Source organism: Heterocephalus glaber, unplaced genomic scaffold, assembly GCF_053883595.1.
Source record: "Heterocephalus glaber isolate CG9 unplaced genomic scaffold, H.glaber_assembly_v1.0 deba00001564, whole genome shotgun sequence".
Taxonomy (NCBI): Eukaryota; Metazoa; Chordata; class Mammalia; order Rodentia; family Bathyergidae; genus Heterocephalus; species Heterocephalus glaber.
The window spans coordinates 15,581,679-15,602,854 of NW_028258351.1; the positions used below are offsets into that span (position 1 = coordinate 15,581,679).

At 40.9% G+C, this 21,176-nt stretch overlaps 1 protein-coding gene across 3 annotated transcripts in view; it reads right to left on the minus strand.

Annotated features, from left to right (window-relative positions):
* Positions 1-94: 94 nt before the first annotated feature.
* Positions 95-21,176, minus strand: part of Ncbp3 (nuclear cap binding subunit 3) — a 38,551-nt gene continuing 17,469 nt past the window's right edge. For 2 of the 3 annotated variants that reach the window (XM_087191650.1, XM_013076894.3), the window contains exons 6-14: positions 21,052-21,128; positions 20,140-20,248; positions 16,758-16,857; positions 16,382-16,485; positions 13,921-14,212; positions 11,809-11,963; positions 10,295-10,456; positions 9,134-9,296; positions 95-8,676 (exon numbers count right to left, since the gene is read on the minus strand). In XM_087191650.1, coding sequence (XP_087047776.1) covers positions 8,568-8,676; positions 9,134-9,296; positions 10,295-10,456; positions 11,809-11,963; positions 13,921-14,212; positions 16,382-16,485; positions 16,758-16,857; positions 20,140-20,248; positions 21,052-21,128 — 1,271 coding nt within the window. In that variant the 3' untranslated portion in view covers positions 95-8,567. Of the gene's footprint in view, positions 9,297-10,294; positions 10,457-11,808; positions 11,964-13,920; positions 14,213-16,381; positions 16,486-16,757; positions 16,858-20,139; positions 20,249-21,051; positions 21,129-21,176 lie in introns of all 3 variants that reach the window. The other variant, XM_004857224.4, reaches the window with a different exon arrangement.

Genomic DNA, 21,176 nt, shown 5'->3' on the forward strand with positions numbered 1-21,176 from the left:
TTAAATTCAGAAGGGCAGGGTGTCGCACCTCTCCTTCTGCAGCCCAGGTAACACTCTAAAGTGTCAGAAAATTAACAAAGAGTAGACAATGGGGTTGACTTTATGACTACACAAAAATCAACTTTATTTTTTTTCTCACACTGAAAGCTCACTTGGCCAAAGTTCTGTGAAGATTTGATGACACTGCATACACTTTTGCATTGTCTGCTTTGGTCTCACAAAATACCCATGACTAGATTTTACATGGTATTACATGTTGAGTAGAGATTTTACATGGCTGAGTAAAGATTACAATTCACCATTTCCCCCTGGACAGCACCCAACAGAGAAAGTAAGTTCTAGGTCTGATGATTTTCCTGCCACATCACGATGCAGATCATCCTAAGGTTTTAACCTCCATCACAGTCTACGTCAGGGCCTGCAGCCTTCAACCCATCTTCCCCCCACTCCAGTGCTCAGTGACTCCTTCTCCCCCGATGCACCTTCGTTTCAAGGGCGCTTGATAAGAGCCATATAGGGACTCCTCCCCCCAGCACTGGCCCAGAAGGAAGAGAGCAGCCCAAAGTCAGACAGTAAATCCTTGGGAAGACAGGGCTGGGACAGAGGACCGCAGCTCACATGGACATCTGTGAGAAGCAAGTTCGTGTGTGGAGTGTGAACACCCAGGCATCTCAGGAGGCCAGGCAGGGTCAGTGACTGGGAGCAAGGCCTTTTTCTGCATCTCTGTAGATCTCTCGAATATGGACTCACCCTGCATCCAAGATGTACTATTCCAAGCTTGTGTGTGAGCATGCAGAGGGGCCCTGCAAGCCTGCCTGATAGTAACACTTTTCCCCAAAACCCAAACTTAAGGTCTCCAGGTTGTGGCCAGGCTTTGCTATGTAATGTTCCTCCTTCTCAGCATCCAATACACAGCTGGGTGTTCAGCAAATACTACACACTTAAAAGAAATGGGAAAGTGGCTTGCTTTGTTTTACTTTAAGCAAATGTCAAGGGACCAACTTGAAGGACAATCTACAACCACCAACTGGACTGTACTCTTCAAAAACATCAATGTCATGAACAACAAAGAAAGGCTGAGGAACTGTTCCACATTAAAGGAGACTATAGAGAGGATAACTAAAGGCAGGACAGCACATGATGCTGGATTGTAGACTGGAAAAAAAAAACTGGTCTGAATATCATTACTCAAACAGCTGGTAAAGCTGAAGCATGAACTACAAACTAGTACGGGAGAAAAGGAAGGAAAGACTAAGTGGTAAAATAAAATGTGGCAATATGTTCTTTGCCCTCTCCTTGACACTGTGCTAGGATTTTGAAATTATTTCAAAATAAAAAGTTTTGCAAAATGTTCAGGGTTAGAGAGGGTGTGTGGCATGAGGTGGACCTGCTCTGCCTGGAGATCTCATCGGTCAGAAACAGAATGTGATACCACAAGTGGAGGAGGCTACCCCCGGCCTCCAGACAGGGGAAGCTTGAGGGCTGCAGGGCATCTGGGGCAGAGCAGTGGTGATCACAACCACTGGCTGAGCGCTCAGCAGGGAGCACAGACCCGAGGCCAGGGCTTTGCACGCGAGCCTTCATCTGAGGGTACCCCGATTTCAGATACGAGTGCTGGCTCCCAGACAGAGGATAAGTACTTTACCCAAAGCCAGATAGACAGTAAGTGGCTGAGTAAGACCCAAACAAGTTATCTTCCCCAAAACCAGAACTCTGAACCACTACACCCACCCCGCTTCAGATCCACAGGTTATGTTTAAACAAACAATAACAAAAAAGCAGAGCCAGGTGTGGTGGTGCACACCTCTGATCCTAGCACTTGGGAAGCTGAGGCAGGAAGATCACTGCAAATTTGAGGCCAGCCTAAGCTAAAGGAAAGACCTTGTCTCAAAAAATAAACAGGGGATATTACTGGTCTGTGGTTATTACTGGTCTGTGAACTTAACTGCATCCTCCTCCAAATGTGTATGTTGAAGCTCCTACCCACAATGTTGCTGTATTTGGAGATGGGGCTTTTAGGAGATAAAATTAACAGAGGTCAAAAGGGTTCAGTGTGGCCTCAACTTGATAGGATTGGTGGCATTATAAGAAGGGTCACATGCACACACAGGAATGTCACTGAGCAAGCTAGGCAGAGGGCCCTCGCCATCCCAGCACCTTGATCTGTCTCCCAGCTCCAGCCCTGTGAGGAAAATGCCTGCTGTCTAAGCCCATGCCATGATACTTTCTCATTCTGCCCCAGTAGACGTACATACTGGGCTGGCGTCCCAAACAAGACTGAATGGTGTGTGGGTGTGGGTGTGAATATGCTGCACATGAGGTATGTGAAGAGGAAGGAGCAAGAGAGGACCTCTTATCCTGTTGTAACTGGGGCTGGGAGGGGAAAGGTGGCACTGGATCACAGGACCAGCCTCTTGCTGGCCCCACCTCCTTCTTGTCTAGTTTACACTCCCAGTGTTCCTTGGGAAAGGCAGCAGAGGTCCTCAAACACAATTTAGCTCTACAAGGAAAATAGATATTCCAGTGGAGCCCTTCATTTGACAGACTGCAGGGCTAAGGCCCAGAAAGGAAGGGATGTCAGTCTTTTCCAGTTAAGTATATGAGGTAGAATGAGATCCTATTGCTCCAGCCCCAGCTCTGGCCATCATCCTATTTCTTTCCCTAAAAGACATTCTTCCCTGAGCTAAAGGTCCTGCCAAGTAACTGCTCACAGACCCTCTGAGATGCTCTTGTCCATAAGGAGGAAGAGGGACGACACATCACAGGATCTACGACCACCCAAAGGAGAGAGAGGAAGACTGTGTCTTCTGTCTCACCAAAGATAAGGACCTCTCGCCTGTACTAACCTACACTGGTCTAGGGGTGAGAGAGACACATGGTCTGAGGAAACACATAGCTTCTTAAGAATGTGGGCATCCAAACAGGACCTTTGGAATTGCTCAAACAGGTGAGACTCTCCAAGCAGGGCAGTGACTGGGAAGTTAAATACCACCCATACTTTAGTGTTTTATTTATAGCACAGCAAAATCCCACTTTGATGCCTCTCAACTATTTAAAACAGATGTTTGAGGCAGTGTTTCCCTAACTGCTCCCAGGAACAACAAAGTTCTGTGAGACATTCATAGAATTTCACTGGGGGGAAAAAAGTTGCAGTATTTTTTTTTCCTCCTAAGATTTATTTTATAGGGCCGGGGATTTAGCTCAGTGGTTTCGCCGCCTGCTCCGCAAGCACAAGGACCCAAGTTCTATCTCCAGTACCAAAAAAAAAAAAAATTTATTTTATAAATATTTAAGAAAAGTTTTAGATATTTGTTGTGGGTCAAATGACACAGTAACAATCTGCCTCGAAGTGAATATGCTATTCTCAAGATTACCACGAGCATGCTTCCTTCTTAGTTCTAATTGTTTAATTTCTAACTTACTTCTTGCCATAAAAGCAAATGCTTATGCATCAAACTTATTTGGGCAGCAGTTAACTAATCTGCAAAGCCATAACTTACTGCTGTTGCTAATCCAAAGTGCGTGTGAGCATTTTCCTGTTACCTTCACAATGCTCCACTTGGGAAGCCGGAGGAATGCTACTTTAGGCAAACAAGTTGCTGCTGGGAATGAGCTGTTTCTTGTCACCTGTTTTAGACTGCTGTCACTTTCCACTCCAGAAGGACCAGAGCCTAATAACTGGCTTAGCAGTCTCTCTTTGGGGCCTCTCACTTATCTGTCAGTTTCCTTTCTTTCTACCTTGGGGCAGATGAATGCTTTTCTAAAAAATACTCCAGGTTGCATGATTTGCTAGCAAATTCTTTGTAGAGCTGGATAAACTTCTGCTTAGATGTGCCACGGTCATCAACACTGGATGTTTACTGAGGCCTACCTGAGAGCTTTAACTTACATAAGCACAGTGTATGTACCATGGAAGCCCCCTTTTTGTATCTGGTGGTCTCATCTTGAATTAGACTAGCTTGTAGACAATGGTGCAAAAGCAGGCCTAGGTTACCATGATTCATTCATTTCCCAAACACTTGAAGCACTAATTCTGGGTTGGCCTAGTACAAAGACACAAGAAAAACATGAAGATTCCTGCTCAGTAGGAGCTCACAGGCTAGGAGGAAAATAAAATAGAGAGTAAGACACTGTTTGTACATGGCAGAAGGAGGAGGCTTGGCCTATAATAACCCGGGGGGCTCAGATGAAGCAGCTCTGAGGCTGGGGATTTAAAATTCCAATGTTTAGAGAGGACCTGCTAGGTGGCATGCCTGGGTGGAGGTGTGGGGAAACCCCAGTGAACAAGCCAAACATGGCCCTGCTCTCACGGAGCTTACAGTCTAGCAAAACAGACAAACTAGGACTAGAAAGGTCCAGTCCAGTGTGCAGGTGCTGGGTTGGTGAATATACCATATCTGACAATACATGTACTTTACTTAGTTAAACACAATGGTATCTGTCTAAAAAGTTATTTAAAAACAAAACAAAACAGAAAAACAAAAAAACAATTACAAATTGCTTAGGCCATTCCACCTTCCCCACGTTCCTCTGTGAGTCCAGGTAGGCAGGAGGTCCAAGAGGAATTTTGATTATACTCAGTTTGATCTTAGGCACTGACATTACGTCAGTAAGACTCCTTCGTGTCAGTAGTGGGACACACACAGAACCTGCACCTTGGCTCTGAACATTGAGGACTGCTTCCTGGAGAGGCCCCTAAGAGCTCAAGGCTGTGGTGACAGGGGAAGAGGACCAGGAAAGTGTGTCACTGGGAATGTGCCCTGTGCTGAGTCTGGAAGGTTGGTGAGATGAAGATGGATCCAAGGAGCCAGAAGGTGCAGTGCACACCTCTGGGAGACTGAAGCAAGAGGATTCCAAGTTCAAGCCCAGCCCGGACAATTTGTCAACTTAGCAAGACTATCTTTCAAAAATTTAAGGGGCTAAAGATAATGCTCAATGCAAAGGGCCTGAGTTCAATGCCCACTACCCTGGCATCCCCTCTCCCAAAGATGGGTGAGCAGAGGACAGGGGAAAGCAGGCCCAGAGGCCAGGTCATAACCAGCTTTTATGAGCTGTCAAAGGAGCTTGGACTTATTCCAAAGGGGATAAGGAAGCTCTGGAAAGGTTTCGAGCAGTGGAATAAAAAGATCAGATTTACATTTTTTAAAGTTCATCCTGAAGCACATGAAAAGATGCCCAATATCACTGACCATTAAGGAAGTACAAATCAAAACCAGAGATACCATTTCACATTTTTAAAAAAGTGTTGCTGAAGATGTGGAGAAAATGGAACCTTCATACACTGCTGACAGGAATGTAAAACAATACAGCTGTTTGTTTTTTTGTTTTTGGTACGGGGGATCGAACTCGGGACCTTGTGCTTGTGCGGGAGGCGCCAGAACCACTGAGCTAAATCCCCGGCCCCAATACAGCTGTTTAGGAAATTAGCCCAGCAATTTCTCAAAGGATTGAAGAGATACTTATTAGCTGGTCATGCTGGTGTATGCCTGTAATCCCAGCTACTTAGGAGACTAAGGCAGGATGATCACAAATTCAAGGCCATCCTGTGGAACTTAGTGAAACCCTGTATCAAAATTTTTAAAAAGGGCTAAGGATATAGCTTAGTGGAAGAATGCTTGCCTACCATGTGCAAGGTCCTGGGTCCAATCAAAAGAGAGTTACCATATGACCCAGCAACTCCACTCCTAGATATAAACCAAAAAAACTGGTTGAGTGTGGTGGCTCATGCCTGTAATTCCAACACTCTGGAGGCTGCAGCAGGATTGCTGTGAGTTCAAGACCAGCCAGGACTACACAGTGAGTTCAATACCAGCCTGGACTACACAGTGAGACCCTGTCACACACACACAAAAAAGTTCACAAACAAACAAGTAATAACAAACAGGTATATAAATGTTCACAGAAACCTATTCAAAATAGCCAAAAGGTGGAAACAACCTCAATGTTCATTAGCTGATTAATGGATAAATAAAACATGGTATATACAATGTGGTACACACAACAGAATATTACTCTGCAATTTAAGAAAATGAAGTGCAGATACAAGCAAAAACATGGATGAACTTTGAAAACGTGTTAAGTGAAAGAAGGAAGTCACAAATGTACAGTGTATGACCCCATTTATACCAAATGTCCAGAAAAGGCAAAGCCACAAAGACAGATTAGTAGCTGCCAGGAGCTAGACAGAAAGAAGAATGAGGAGTGACTCTTAATGGGTGCAAGGTTTCTTTTTGATAATAAATATGTTCTAAAATTGATTATGGTGATGGTTGCACAACTCTAAAATACACTGACACGTACACTTTAAATGGTGAATTTTATACTATGGAAATCATCTCTCAATGAAGCTGCTAACCACAAAAGTTCATCTTGGCTGCAGTGTGCAGGCTGGAAAGGGAGAGTCAGGGCAGAGGGAGCAGGGTGAGGCAGGGGCTGAACCAAGAAGCGATTCATGGGATCAGACTACACAGGGGACCAGAGGAGTGTTAACATATTGTGGTGGGCTCCTCCAAGTTCTCTTGTGTGCCTGGCATTCTCCCAAGAGAGAAGGGAAACAGAAATGAGGTATCTGCAATTACTATCAAGCAGCAATATTGTACTTAAAATCTCCCACCTGTAAGGATTGAGAGGAATAGTACAGAGTGTGTAGTCCTACTGCCTGCATGTAGAGAGAATGCCTGCTGCTTGTCGAGTTGTACTGTCTCCCTCACTCCTAACTCCAGAGACAAGGTGGGCACTCAGGGTATGCTCAAGATGCTACAAGACCTGAGTGGCTGAATGCAGGCCAGAGAGAGAGGTGAGGAAGGCCAACAACTTTAAAAACTCCTAAAGCTACCTTTTTGGGTTCTCTGTGTTTTTGAGAACTACAAGGCTTCTGAAATGGGCATTTTTCATGGTTAAACCAAAGGTTCAGTTTGAACACACATCACCTTTCTTCTATAGTCTTTCCTGGTCTCTAGCAGGAGGCTGGGAAGTGCTGAGAGGCCAAGGGGCAAATGCTCCTGAACTGCTGGTGGGACAGCACCGTGGCTGGAAAACAAAAAGGGATACCTAGAAGGACATTTTCTAAGCCAAATGGAGACCACGGCCATTAACCCTTAGCAGAACCAGAAACTGTAACAGGTTAGCGATAACTCCCTGCCCACAACGTCATGCCTGCCCTTAGTTGTCTCCTTGACTCTTTGGCCATCTGCAACAGAAAGTAGTGCAGCCAGTCCACTGCAGTCACAGCTTTGGGAAGAGTAAAACACTACTGAAATGTATCAACAGAGCCAGAAGCCCAGTACCACCCCATTCATTTGCTAGCTGGGGAAACCAAGGCCTGGGTCCGTGAAGTACAGCCAGGGGTTGACAAGGCCTCTCAACTCCTAGGCCCTTACACCTCTCACCCTAACAAGCCCTAAGCCCTCCTCCTAAGAACCTGACTCTGAGCTGTGCTTCACAGGGCAAGAAGAGCTGAAAATTGTCAGAGGCCTTAGGTTTCAGCTGGCAAAGAAACCAATGTGACCTCTTTCCTAGAATCCTGGGAACCTGAAACATGGCATGCGGGGGTAGGTTAACAAAATATGCTACAATGCAGTTTTCGTTACAACTGTCAAGTCTCGGCTCTTTGCTCTCTTAATTAACAACATTCATTCACACCACAGTATAACCAACTATTGGTGTGACATCAGTTCAGCCACAAGCAGAGGCTCTAGGATCCAGGGTTGCACTGGGTGTGGAACAATCCAGGAGGTGAAGAGTGTGACATCACAAAGGGACAAAGGCTCACTAGTATCTCTAATTCCCAAGATCTAATGAACTGAAGTGAAACACTATTTTAAAGCCTGCAGAAGACTACAGAAGTACTTCAAAATAAAAATCAGATGTGAAGACAAAACAAAAAACTACCTCATTTTCATGGTAAAATAATCTAAAGGAGTTTAAACTAAAACTTTCTGAAAGTACTATTTGCCAGTTTCGAAAAGGTCTTCAGCCACAACTTGGAGAGCAAAAGAATAAATTATCTTCACTTCTAAAGTGATAATAAACAAGATCCCATCTCAGATGGATGCATTTTTTTTTTTCTACGTGGTCAAAAAGCAAGTTGAACTCTATATACAACACATAGACCACACAATTAGGGTCATTTAAAAATAATGAGACTCCTCTCTTTTCCTTCTTCCAAAGTATATAGTATATATTTAACAGCACGAAAGAAGACACCACTTCAGTTTCCCCTATAGCCAACAGGAAGAGCTTCCACATATAAAAATTAAAAATTTAAACTTTTAAATCATTAATAATTTTAAACATAATACGTACAGACTTAAAAATTGTTCAGCATTAACCCAGGACCCCAACCCTAGCACAAAAATCAACCCTATATCCGTAAAGTCACAGTTTTTTATTCCTAAAAATCCCACAGCATTGAACTTGATCTTCACATCAAGCTGACAGCCAATATAAGAGTCCCCTAACAGAAATCCCCAAGGGAGGCATGGAAGCGCGATTGATGCTGCGTCTCTTATCTACCTGGCCAGCACTGGTGCACCTCTGAGGTCAGGTCCGTGATAGTCGCCCCAACACTAGGATCCTGGAAGGGCGGGCTGGCAGCTTCCCTCATCTTCCCCCTCGAAGTCTGTCCAATAAGCACCTGGGAATTGACTTTTCTTGGGAAAAGGGTGCTGGTAACAGCTGTCAGGGCCAAGGCAATAGTGAGAAGTTCAGTTCTCTGCTCTTTGGATGAACTGTGTAAAACATTTCTTTTAAAAGACATAATGTTAAAAATATTAAGAAAAATGTCTACAAAATCTGGAGGGCTGCCTTTTTTGCAAAGGATAAAGCTTGTGGGGTGGTGGGAAAAGGACTGAGGGCCCAGAACTATAACTGCAGCCAGAGAGAGATGCCCTTCAAAACTGGTCACATTCTTAAGATGCCTTGCTGAAGCAGCAAGAGCTGAGGGTGACGTATGAGGAGGAGCAGGAGGGACACAAACTCCAGCAGGGGAGGTTGCTACTGCGCCCCACCCTGTGCGAGGATATCAAGCTTTAGGGCAGCTCCCACAGGCCCTTGGGGACATCAGGATTCTGCCTCTGAACCAGAGCTGCTTTCCCGACTAACTTCAATCTGGAGAGATGGTAAGTTATCTAACCGGCTCTTCTTTTGGCGAGACTGTTCTTTCTCCTTAATCAGAGCCCCCCACGCCCTTTGCAGCTCAGAGTCATCTTCCTCCATGCCAGGTGCCCTGTGATCCACCTTCTTCATATTCTTTTCTTTGGTCTTGGGTGTAGATCCTAAACGAGTCCATAAGCTACCTGTTTAGGTGAAAAGGCATTTCAGTTTGGCAGCCAACACTGAGAACCAGGTGGTTCTGAGGAAGCAACACATGACATGCAGAAAATATCACTGGTCTGTGGCCTTTGGTAGATAATCTCATTTCCCTGGCTGTTGCCCCTGCCTGCATGGAGGGGTCGGGACTTAATAATATGGAGATATTCACTGTTGGGGCAGGTGCACCCATGAGACACACGAGAATCACCTAAGAGGCTCTTTCCTGTCATACCTGACCCTCCCTCTTGAGACTTAACCATGCTGCAGACCACTTCATTCTGCAAGGAAACTGCCAGCTCTAACATTCTGTAAACTGAGGGGTCTGTTACACTGTATCTTTTAGGTTTTTGGCCCACCACCCTTTAATTGTTTAAGTATGTTTTATCAACAAAAGAGAAATATGTACTAAGAATTCTGTAGTACAGGTACATTATACAGTGGCAACTTGGTTCACGAACTTATTTGTCCTACAATTTTGGAAAAGATGGCCACGTTGGGTTTGTGCGGGAAAGATGGCCATGTTCATGTTTGCCACCCGATGTAGAGTTTGCAAAAATAAAATTCTGCCAAACGCTTTTGTTTGTGAACAATTTGGTTCACAAACAAAAGCATTTGTGAACTGAGGCACCACTGTATAAGGCACTTAAAAGTTTTATTTATGAAGAATATAACAATGTGGAAAAATGACTATGGTAAGATGCTGTACAAAAAGAGTAGGCTGTGCATATAGAGAAAGACTGAAATACATATATGAAAACTAGAAAGGATTTGTGCTAAACTGAAAGAAGCAGTGGTGTGTATTACCTTCTACTTCCTAAACTTCCCTGCTAGCATGATGATGATGGTGACCATGGCAAAGACAATGGAAGAGGAAACCTCATTTGTCTGGCCTGTGCTTCTTCCAGCCTGTACTTTTATACTATTCTCATTGTCTTCTGTCATTTCCCAATTCCCATTCCCTTCAGTTTCCTGTGTTACTCACCTGATTTCTTCTCCCGAGTATCAGAGTAGAGGCCTTTAACATCTTGCCTGGGAACACCTAGTCTACTATGTACATCTGAAGAGGGCTCTTTCCGAACCACTGGGATACTACTAAAAGCCTTCTCTGGAGAATATGGTCTTTTTCCTAACCGCTGGCGTATATCTGGAAAAAGAAAAAAAGTGCTACCATGACTAAGTATATGTGCTTTACTAGCCATATGGTCAAGCTGAGATCTCTAAAGGCCCTGGAACCCTATTTCCCCAAATGAAAACACAGGACCTGACATAACTGGGCTTCTAAAGGCCTTTTGTCTTCGTAATTGGTCTGGATTCCCTTTTGAAAACAAGATGTCAAGGCTATCAGAAGGAGAAAAAAAACCCTTGAGCTGAGCTGACTACTTCCGAAAAGAATCTCTGAAGCAGAATCACTTTTTTTTTTTTGATAGAACCAAGCAAGATTAAGTAACATACAAACATTTCAGCCTAATAAACAATACTGCAAGCTCTCTAAGGGCAGAAGCAACCTTTGAAAATGTAAACAGTTCTCAATAAACCTAAGACATTTAGCCAGTAGCTATAACAAGCCAGTAGATGGCAAAAAGCAATGTCCCAAACCAAATGTATTTTTTCCTCAACCTGCTCAAAGAGCTGCCAGTCCCCGAGTACCCTTTAACAGCAGCAGCAACACATTTATTACCAAGGCCTGTGCTGGGACTCTTGCTCGTCTCACTTAAACCCCACCAGAAAGCAGCGCTCTCTCCCTGGTCACTCAGGCCAAGCCCTCTCCGTGGCTTCTCTGCCTTTCCGCCCTCACTCCCAGCAGCCTTCCTTCCCAGTACATCCCATTCTCATTCTCACTCTGCTGGCCCCGATCTAGTTGGGCACTTATTACTTAACTGAACTCTCTATCCCATTCCACTCTTCCCACCAAGTTATCATTCTAAAACACCTATGAGATCAGGTTACATCCCACCTCAAAAAGTAAGGTTTGCCAACTGAGATCCTATTCCCTTACAAAAGCCCAACTCTAAAGCCACTTTCTCTAAGAAGCCTTCCTTGCACAGTTCTCCTGGTAGACCTACAGTTGCTTTGTAGCCCTATGAAGACTTCTCACATGCCAGCTCCTGGCCCAAGGCCTGGTACATAGCAAGCATAGCCATGCACCTGCCATAGGAGAGTTTGGAGGCATAAATGACCTAGTTCGAACTCTTAACCATTTATACAACCTCCCAACTTAATTTCTATTATTCTCATATATAAAGCGTATCAATGATATACAGAGTAAAACAATGGTTCAGACAAAATACTGAAAACTAGTTTTGCCTAAGTCTGATTATTTTGTCTTATCATGAAATTCCAATGCAAATTCCAATTGCAACCCAAAATTTAGATGTGATGAACAGAGACAATTAAATCGATTCAGAATACCAACACATTATCCAAGAATCTTGCCCCGCCCCAATTTGTTCTCTGGAGCTCGGAATGCATTCCAGGAACACAAAAGAAGAACAATACCTGATTTAGTATTGCTGACTGGTGGCCGTGGACGTGAGCACTGACGTTTTTCATCTAACAGGTGTCGGACATCTACAAATTTCTCAGGTGGCAATTTGTTACCAATTCGGTTTTTGATATTACTTGTGGATATACTATCTGCCCTCATGGAGTTCCTTTTTAAAAATAAAAAAGCACAGTTATCCAACTTCAACTGGAAGACAATGTCCAAACAATAATCTCCTATTTTTGAGAAAACCCAATCTGCTAAGAGTCTGCATTCACTTACAAATACTATACACTTTCATTTTTTTCTTTTCTTTTTTGGGTGGTGCTGAGGATTGAATCCAGGGCTTTGCACATGCTATGGAAGTACTTTACCACTGAGCTACCTCCCCAAGAATACCAATAATAACTTGCTTAGTGAAACCATAATCAACCTGTTGTGACAAGACTGGGAGGGCAAGCAGGTATTGCTGTTTTCCAGGGTGGTTTCCACACATGATACACATACACTATCACAGAGCTCCTAACTACAAGTCCCATCTCCTCCTGAGACAAGCATTAAGTAGAGGCATGCAAAGAGCATGGGGCTCTGTGGTTACCCAGGGCACAATCTGGCTATCCTCAAGACACAGGAGAGTGCACAATACCCTTCTTTAAAGGGCAGGTTTCTCTATCAAGGAGATCTGCTATCATACTGGGTATAAGCACTATTCTGTCAGCATACTTTGCAAGGAAGTGCTGTGAGCACTACAACTAAAGATGCAAACAGGCCACACAAACAAATCACTTTAAAAAGTCCTTTCTTTTCCCCAAATACATGACCAAAAACATCTCAGAACATCCCTAAAATCCAATCCTTAACAGTTATGGAGGGCCGGGGATTTAGCTCAGTGGTTCCGCCGCCTGCCTTGCAAGCGCAAGGCCCTGAGTTCAATCCTCCATACGAAAAAACAAAAGTTATGGATATACTACCTGCTCTCATGGAATCAGCTCATCCTTACTACTAGCCAAAGAAATTCACATTAAAATAACTATATATTTTTTGTTCACAAAATCAGCAAAGATTAGGAATAATGGTAATACCAAAGACTGATGATGATAATACAGGTAATAAGTAGTAATATGAATAAAACTCCCTGGAAGGAAACCTACCAATACTTACCAGATTTTACTTTCAAACAATGAATTACATATGGTTGAAGAAAGTAAGAGAAGTTTACATTTTATTAAATGTGAAAGCACATTACACGCAATATAAATAGCATAGTTCAATTTTTATACAAATATATATACCTATATGGTTTCTCCATACATTATTCATATGCATAAATATAACAGGAAGGCTATTTGCCCAATTACTGACAGCTGTTATTGTCAGAAGAGGTTGGGAATACCGGTGATTTTTGCTTTCTGTGTTGTTTACAGTTCATATAACAAGGACCACTGGTTGTACAGAGGAAAAATGAGATGCTTATATTCAACTCCTACAAAGGACTGAAATTAGAATAAATTAAAGTGATTATAAAATTAAAAGGAATTACGTTTATAATTAGTATTTATCTTTATTTTTTTTTCCCCATTAAGTTTATTGGTACATTTTTGGTATAAAATACAGTTACGTTCATCATTGGGATCTTGTACCATTACATGAGTCTCTTGGTTCTTATTTTTTTCCCTTTCCCTTGCCCTCCCTTCACCCCCTCCACCCTTCCCTATTTGCAAAGACCTTGTTTCCATTTTTTTTTCTCTTCTCATATTTTTTCCTTTCCCTTTTCTCCCTTCCCCTAGCCCTCCCAATTCCCCTGCTCTTTTAGACCTTTTCTTCCTGTTACACAATATCAGTTATATTTTTAAAATTACAATATTAAGATCTAAGAGACATTACCACAGATTTTACAGAATTTAAAAGGATATAGAAAGCATATTACAAAAATCTTTTTTGAAATAAATTTGACAACTTCTAAGAAGTACCTTGGAAGACATATAATTAGTATTTAAAATCAAATTAAAGTGCTGGGGTTTAGCTGAGTGTCAGAGTGTTTGCCCAGCAGGTACAAAATTCTGGGTTCAATCTTCTGTATCACATTAAAAAAAAAAATTAAAGCTAGTATTGATAAAAGTTTTTACCTTATATTTTTCAACTGAGATTCTACTTCATCAGCATACATAGTCATTTTCATGCTTTTCTTTGGTGAGGGAGTGGAAATCATTTTCAGTTCCAGATCATAGTCCATCTCATCTGAGTCTGAGCTGCTGGCACTGGACCGCCTGGACGCACTCCGCTCCCGGGTCTGCTTGAGAGCTGGGAGCTCCTCATGGTACTCTACCACTACCCTGTCATCTGCATCCATGTCCTGGTCTTCTTCTTCCTCCTCTTCTTCTTCCTCCTCAATGGGTTCCTCAGGAACATTCACTAATCCTGAAAAAATTTAACCAAAAAACAGGAAAAGCTTAGACTAAAACTAACAAGTATGATTTTCTATTCTACATCGGTGAAAAAAAAAACCCATCCCTGAGATTCTAGTGGAGCACTATTTATAACAATGACAAGCTGGATACCACCCTTATTCTGCTTATAAAAGAATGGTTAGGGACAGTATGGTCTAGCAGCCTAATGGAACATTATTAAGTCATTTAAATCCTAAGTCAATCTTCATTATTCACAAGTTTTATAAATGCAAATTTTCCAAATTCATCTGTAACTCCTAAATCCATACTCAAGGTAGTTTCAAGATCATATGTGGACATGTACAGAGCAGCAAAAAAATTGAGTCCTGCATGAACTTGCTCCAGTGCAGGTCAGGCAAATGAACACTACCTTCTTGTCTCATCTTTAGTAGTGTTAAGAAAGTGTCCTTTTGGGCCGGGGATTTAGCTCAGTGGCACCGAACCTGCCTCAAAAGCACAAAGTCCTAAGTTCGATCCCCGGTACCAAAAAACAAACAAAGTGTCCTTTTCACAGCCTGTCGACTGTTACATTTTTCATGTTTTTGTGCATTTTGTTGATTTCACTGTTTAAAATGACCCCCAAATACAGTGCTAAAGTGCTGACTAGTAATGTTAAGTGCAAGAAGGTTATGATGTGCCTTAGAGAGAAAATACATGTTTTAGATAACCCTCACTGGATTTTGAGTTATACTGCTGTTGGCTGTAAATTCAATGTTAGCCAACAATATATATTAATTAAAGTGTTTTTAAAACAGAAAAATAAAGTTACATACTGATGAGTTCATAAAAATAGTGTGAATGGCCAGGGATTAGCTCAGTGGTGCCACTGCCTGCCTCGCAAGCGCAAGATCCCAAGTTCAATCCCTGGTACCCTCCCCCCCCAAAAAAAGGTATTTCTTAGGGCTGGGGATTTAGCTCAGTGGTTTCAGTGCCTGCCTCAAAAGCACAAGGTCCAGAGTTTGATCCCTGCTACCAAAAAAACAAAACAAAAATAGTGTGAACAGACACTGTGTGGTTCAATAGTTCCTAATTCAATGTCCACAGTAACTTCATAGCATATAACCACACCAAACAATGAAAATCAACTATTGATATTAAAGTTCACAGAAAAATGCTTATAAGTAGAAAAACTGAAGATAAAGTATATAGTTATGAGAATTATATTTATGAAAACAGACAAATGAGAAGATGAAATCAGTTATTTCATTAGGGTGCTAGAATTATGGCCATTTGCTTTTTAATTTCTTTAAAATGAACATAAAGGGGCCGGGGATTTAGCTCAGTGGTTTCATCGCCTGCTGTGCAAGCACAAGGACCCAAGTTCAATCCCCGGTACCAAAAAAAAAAAAACAAAAAAACGACAAAAAAAATAAAATGAACATAAAAAACAGATGACAAAAGCATTTTCAAGTAACTGAAATTGAAAGTATAACTGTGTGATAGGATTAATATGCAAATTTTAAATATATAATTCTGTACATACGCATTAAATAAAAATATATAGACTTCATCTCTTCCTGTCCCATTCCAATGATACTTGTGTGTGCATGTTATTCTGTTTGTATGCTGATTTGGCTAGTTCTCAAAGCATGTAGAAGATTCCACACATTAAGTTCAAAATAAAGACATATCTTTATAAAATATAATGAAAATTATTCTTTTATATGCACGAAAGAAAGACAGAAATCCAAGTCATAATAGTCATGATATCCCACATTTCTGAGGCATTCACGTGCAAAAGACAATAAGCACTAAAGCATTCAAAACAGCAGCCCATTTTCATTATTGGAAAAGGAACAATAAAATCAGCCCATTTGATAAAATATTTAAAATGTTTAACATGCAGTTGTTAATATTAATAGTAGAAAAATTAGGTTTCCACGAAAACTTTTCTTTTAATTTGCCCTATGTCACATTTGGCCTTTGTTGCTATAATAGCTTTAATAAAATCATTTGACCTCTTTGCATGGGCAATTTAAAATTAACTGTGACTCGACTTACTTTCCTATATGTTGGCAGAGGGTGAGGGCAAGGAAGAGAGGATGATAAAGTTTGGAACCTTAAAAAGACTGCATTAAGAATAAAAATATGATTTCGAGAGCCAAACATGTGTCTACCCAAGAGCTGAGCAGGCAACTACCAGAATGTCGGTGCTTATATGACGTCAAGCCAACATCATCCCCAATCAGGGCTCTCTTCTTAATCACATCCCGCTGAATGCGACGGGAATGATACCTTCGCTTCCTGAAACAATGTCAAAAATAAACACATAATCAGAAACCAATAGGAAGGATCTTGAAATCCACTCATTCATTTCTATTACATACTAACATAGCGTTAGGTGTCGAAATACTCATCTTTTCAATGAAACTGAAACATATTTCTATCATTTACCACAGTTAGGAGTCTTGAATCCTTCCCTCTTGTCTTTTGACATTCCACTAGCAAATACTGACTGAAGGACTAAAGAAAACTTAAGTACTATTTAAACTTGTAATTTAAGGTTTTGGACTCACCAAGAATTGCTAAGAATTCCTTTCATGCCTCCATAATTTGGATTCCCATATTTCATATAATACTGACTTCTTCTGGCTGCTCCAAGTTCCTTTTTGTCATCTAAAAATTAATTATAACAGTTACCTAGGATTTCCTGAGGATGGGAGACTCCATAGCTGGGATTAGTGTCTCCCAACAAAAAGGAAAGGAGTGCTATAAGTATTCCTTCTCTGAGTATGAAGGAAGTAAAGCAAAATACAGAGATGAATGAGGTTAAGCTGCTGTTCAGAGGTCAACTAATTGAAGACAGGAAATACTATTAAAAAAACACAATACAAGAGTTAAGATTCTAGGAAGCATAGCAGAAGTTTTTAGAAGAGGTGACATTTTTGCTGTCCTCTGAAAGACTTATTTCTTTTTTTCTTTTTTGGTACTGGAGATCGAACTCGGGACCTTGCACTTGCGAGGCAGGCGGTGGAACCACTGAGCTAAATCCCCAGCTCTTTCTTTTTTTGAGAGTGTCTCGCTCTGTGGTTTAGGCTAGTCTCAAACTTACAGCGATCCTCCTGCCTCTGCCTCCTGAGTGCTGGCATTACAGGCATGTGGCACCACACCTGGCTGAAAGATGGTATTTCTAAATAACAAACATTTCAACAACATAGAAAAAGGGTTAAACAATCAAACTATACGTAATTCCATATTTTGGTAAATATTTTTCTAGCTTATTATGATAATCCTCAAAATGGCTTGAGGAAAACAGAACAATTCTATAATTGTAAAACACACTCAAGTAGTCACTGAAATGAGTAAATGTGGAAAAGATCATACTTGTCACATTAAGTGCCAGTTCAGAGGAAGGACAGGTGATAAGACATTTTGTCAAAAGCAGTACGTAATACAAAGGCCTTGAACAGCTCCTTGGGCACCTCTGACTGCAAAGGATAAACACAACCATAAATGTGTATCCAATCAGTATGTGTATACCCCCAAACCCCAAAAACCGAAAAACCATGCCTACCAACTCCTTGAAGAAATGGCTGATTCCAGATTGGGGGCAGGTAAAGTACAAACTGAGTATAGAAAAGACGTTTTGTGTGCTATAAAGAAGTGCTTGAAGAATCATGAGGCATGTCAAACACAGCTTGATGGGGCTTTATCAGCCAAATCCAAGACAGTTTTTGAATCAAAATAATGACAGTAATGGATAAGAATTCACTGAATATTGGGCCAGGGATTTAGCTCAGTAGTTCCGCTGACTGCCTCACAAGTGCAAGGTCCTGAGTTCCATCCCCAGTACCAAAAAAAAAAAAAAGAATTCACTGAGTAAGAATCCACAAGTCTAAACTGATATAAGTAAATAAACAGGTGAAAGAACAAAGTTCTTCCCTAGAACAGGCTGCCAACTGATAAATGATGGAGTCAGAAAATCATTAATGGATGCTAAACCTATTACTGCCTTTAAGTATGATAAGCAACAGATATTTACATAATCTCTAAATATCTTGCCCCATTTTTTAAATTACAAATAGCAACTTTACAGTGGAAAAAAAAATCTAACAATCATTACCTTAACCAAATGAAGTCAACAGCCTCAGAAATGATATGAATAAATCTCATGTACTTCTTGGTATGATGCACTGAAAATGACCCATTATCACTTCTGGAGTATTCTTTTTTTTTTTCCCTGAGATAGGATCTTACTAAATTGCCCAGGCTGGCCTAGAACTTGCAATCTTTCTGCCTCAACCTCCCAGGACCTGGGGTTATAGGTATGTACCACGAGACACAGCACTTCTGTAGTAATCTTGCTGTAAATGTACAATGTAAATTTAATCAGGAGGAAACATCAAACAAACCCAAAGTGAGGTACAGTCCATAAAACAGCGAGTCTATATACTCTTTTTTTTTTTTTTTTTTTTTTGGTACCGGGGATCGAACTTAGGTCCTTGTGCTTGCACAGCAGGTGGCGAAACCACTGAGCTAAATCCCCAGCCCGAGTCTATATACTCTTATTCAAGGTGTGATTGAAAAATGCAGTGAATAATTATATTTTTTAAAAATGTATTACATATTGCCATTAATTCCCCTCAAAATACTTCCCCTCACTTTGAACATACTTATCCCTTTATTCTTGCCACTTTCTGAAGCAGTTCTGGATAAAAATACAGTGAATGCTGCTGCCAAGTACCATCCTATAGAAAGGCAGGCTTGTAAAAACAGTATAGTGTCCTCGTCCACCTTAGTCACTGAGTCCGCCATTGTGCAACTTCTGGCTCTGCCCCAAAGTCAAACTGACCATGAAAGCTAAATGTTATAAATCTTCAGGACACTGAGGCAGCCAGGACAACACAACTAAAGGCACACATGATACCAGGCATGGAGGCACATGCATGTAATCCCAGGACTCGGGAGGCTGAGGCAGGAGATCACCATGAGTTTGAGGCCAGCCAGGACTACATAATGAGTTCAAGGCCAGCCTGAGCTACATAGCAAGACCTTGTCTTAAAAAACTAAGGAAAAACAAAAAGAAAAGATACACATGAAAGAGGACTTCCAGAACTGCTTCAGAAAGTGACAAGAATAATAGGATTAGTGTGTTTGAAGTGAGGGGAATATTTTGCGGGGAATTAATGGCAATTTGTCTTTTAATTTTTTAAAATTTAAACATTCACTGTAATTTTTAAACACATCTCATACATAGATACGTGCATAGAAATACAACCGTCTACCTATATATACCTTAATAGCCACCAAAAACCATTGCGCCAATCTTAGGAAGAAGGGAGCAGAGCTGAAAAGCATATCTAGGAGGACAGTACTATAATAAATATAATTTTTTTTTTCTTTTTTTTGAGCAGAGTCTCGCTATATAGTTCAGGCTGGTTTTGAACTCACTACGTAGCTCAAGCTGGCCCAGCTCAAAATGTAATTTTAAAAATACAGTTCTTACAATTCACATGATAACTGGCTGAAAAGCACATGGGGCAAACCATCTCTAACAGAAAATAACTTACTTCAGCCAGAAAAAAAAAAATAAATGCAAATGGTTAATCTGCAATTTCAAAGTCAGAAATTCCTTCTCATTCTGTAAATCATTATTTTATTTATTTATTTATTTATTTTTTTTTTTTGAGACAGTCTCACTTTGTAGTGCAGGCTTGCATTGAGGCCTCTATGTAAACTGGGCTGGCCTCAAAATCACGGCAATCCACCTGCCTCAGCCTCCCAAGTGCTGGGATTACAGGCATGTGCCACTATGCCCAGCTTAGGCCATTATTTTATAAACAGAGAATATTATATTTTGAAGGGAACTTTGGGATTACTTCCTATTCAAAAGAGAAAATTGTCATTCAATAATTATATTCATTGAAAATAAAAATTAATACCAAATATCAAATTTACCTTTCGTAGCAAATCTCATGAATAATCTATTTCCTTTAGCAAGTTTGTTAGCTGGACGAAGATCATTTCTTAACAGAGACTCTTCTTCTACTTGAGATAATGTGTCCAACTTAAGAAAAAAAAGAGCATTTTCAGTGTAGAGATGAAAGCCTTTTTAACATTTATTCAGTAGGCAAGCAGTAGACCTTTAATATCCACCAGCATTACAGTACTAATTCTGTAAAATTTGAAAGCCAGAAGTCTTCCCTGTCTGCTTTGTCTGAAAGAATAATCTCCATCATTCTTTATCCCTTTAACCTTCTTTACTCTTCCTTGATAGCACCCATCACCTCCTAACATTATGTATCTATGCATTTGTGTATTGTCTGTCTTTCCCACTAGAATGTAGGTTCCAAGAGGATAAGGACTTTGTTTTCCTTAATGATCTATCTGTAGTACTTAAGAGATTCGTTCATAACGGCACTTAATATTTAAAATAAGTATACTCTAATATTTCTAACAATAGTACCTCACCCAGTAGGAAATATGCCACTATTTGCCCTTTTTTTTTTCCTTTGTGGGGCCGGAGATCAAAGACAAGGCCTCATACATAGAAAGAAGGGTACTCTACCATTTGACTATACCCCTAATTCTACTTGCTCTTTCTTAATCTTACTGATTAGCTAACACTTCACAGTACTTCTCGATAAAACCATCTTTTCTGCAGAAGTGTGAGTAGTATTCTAACATCTCAAGACAAACTGTTACATTCACACAAGCTCAAGATCAAGAGCCAGATGCACCCTCAGAAGATCTCAGGGAAAAGACAGAAGAAGAATAGATCTTATTAAGTCTTTAAGCCTTATGTTTAAAAAGAGAGTAAGCAATATTTTAACAATAAATTGTTACAGATACTTCTTCCCTATTACTAACCTCTACATCACTTGGGTTCTCATCTTCAACTTCTCCTTCTTCAGCCTCATCATCATCAGAACTATCTTCCTGCTTGTCTAAAATGGAATGTGAAGGGTAAGATGAACCATAACATAACTCCATCT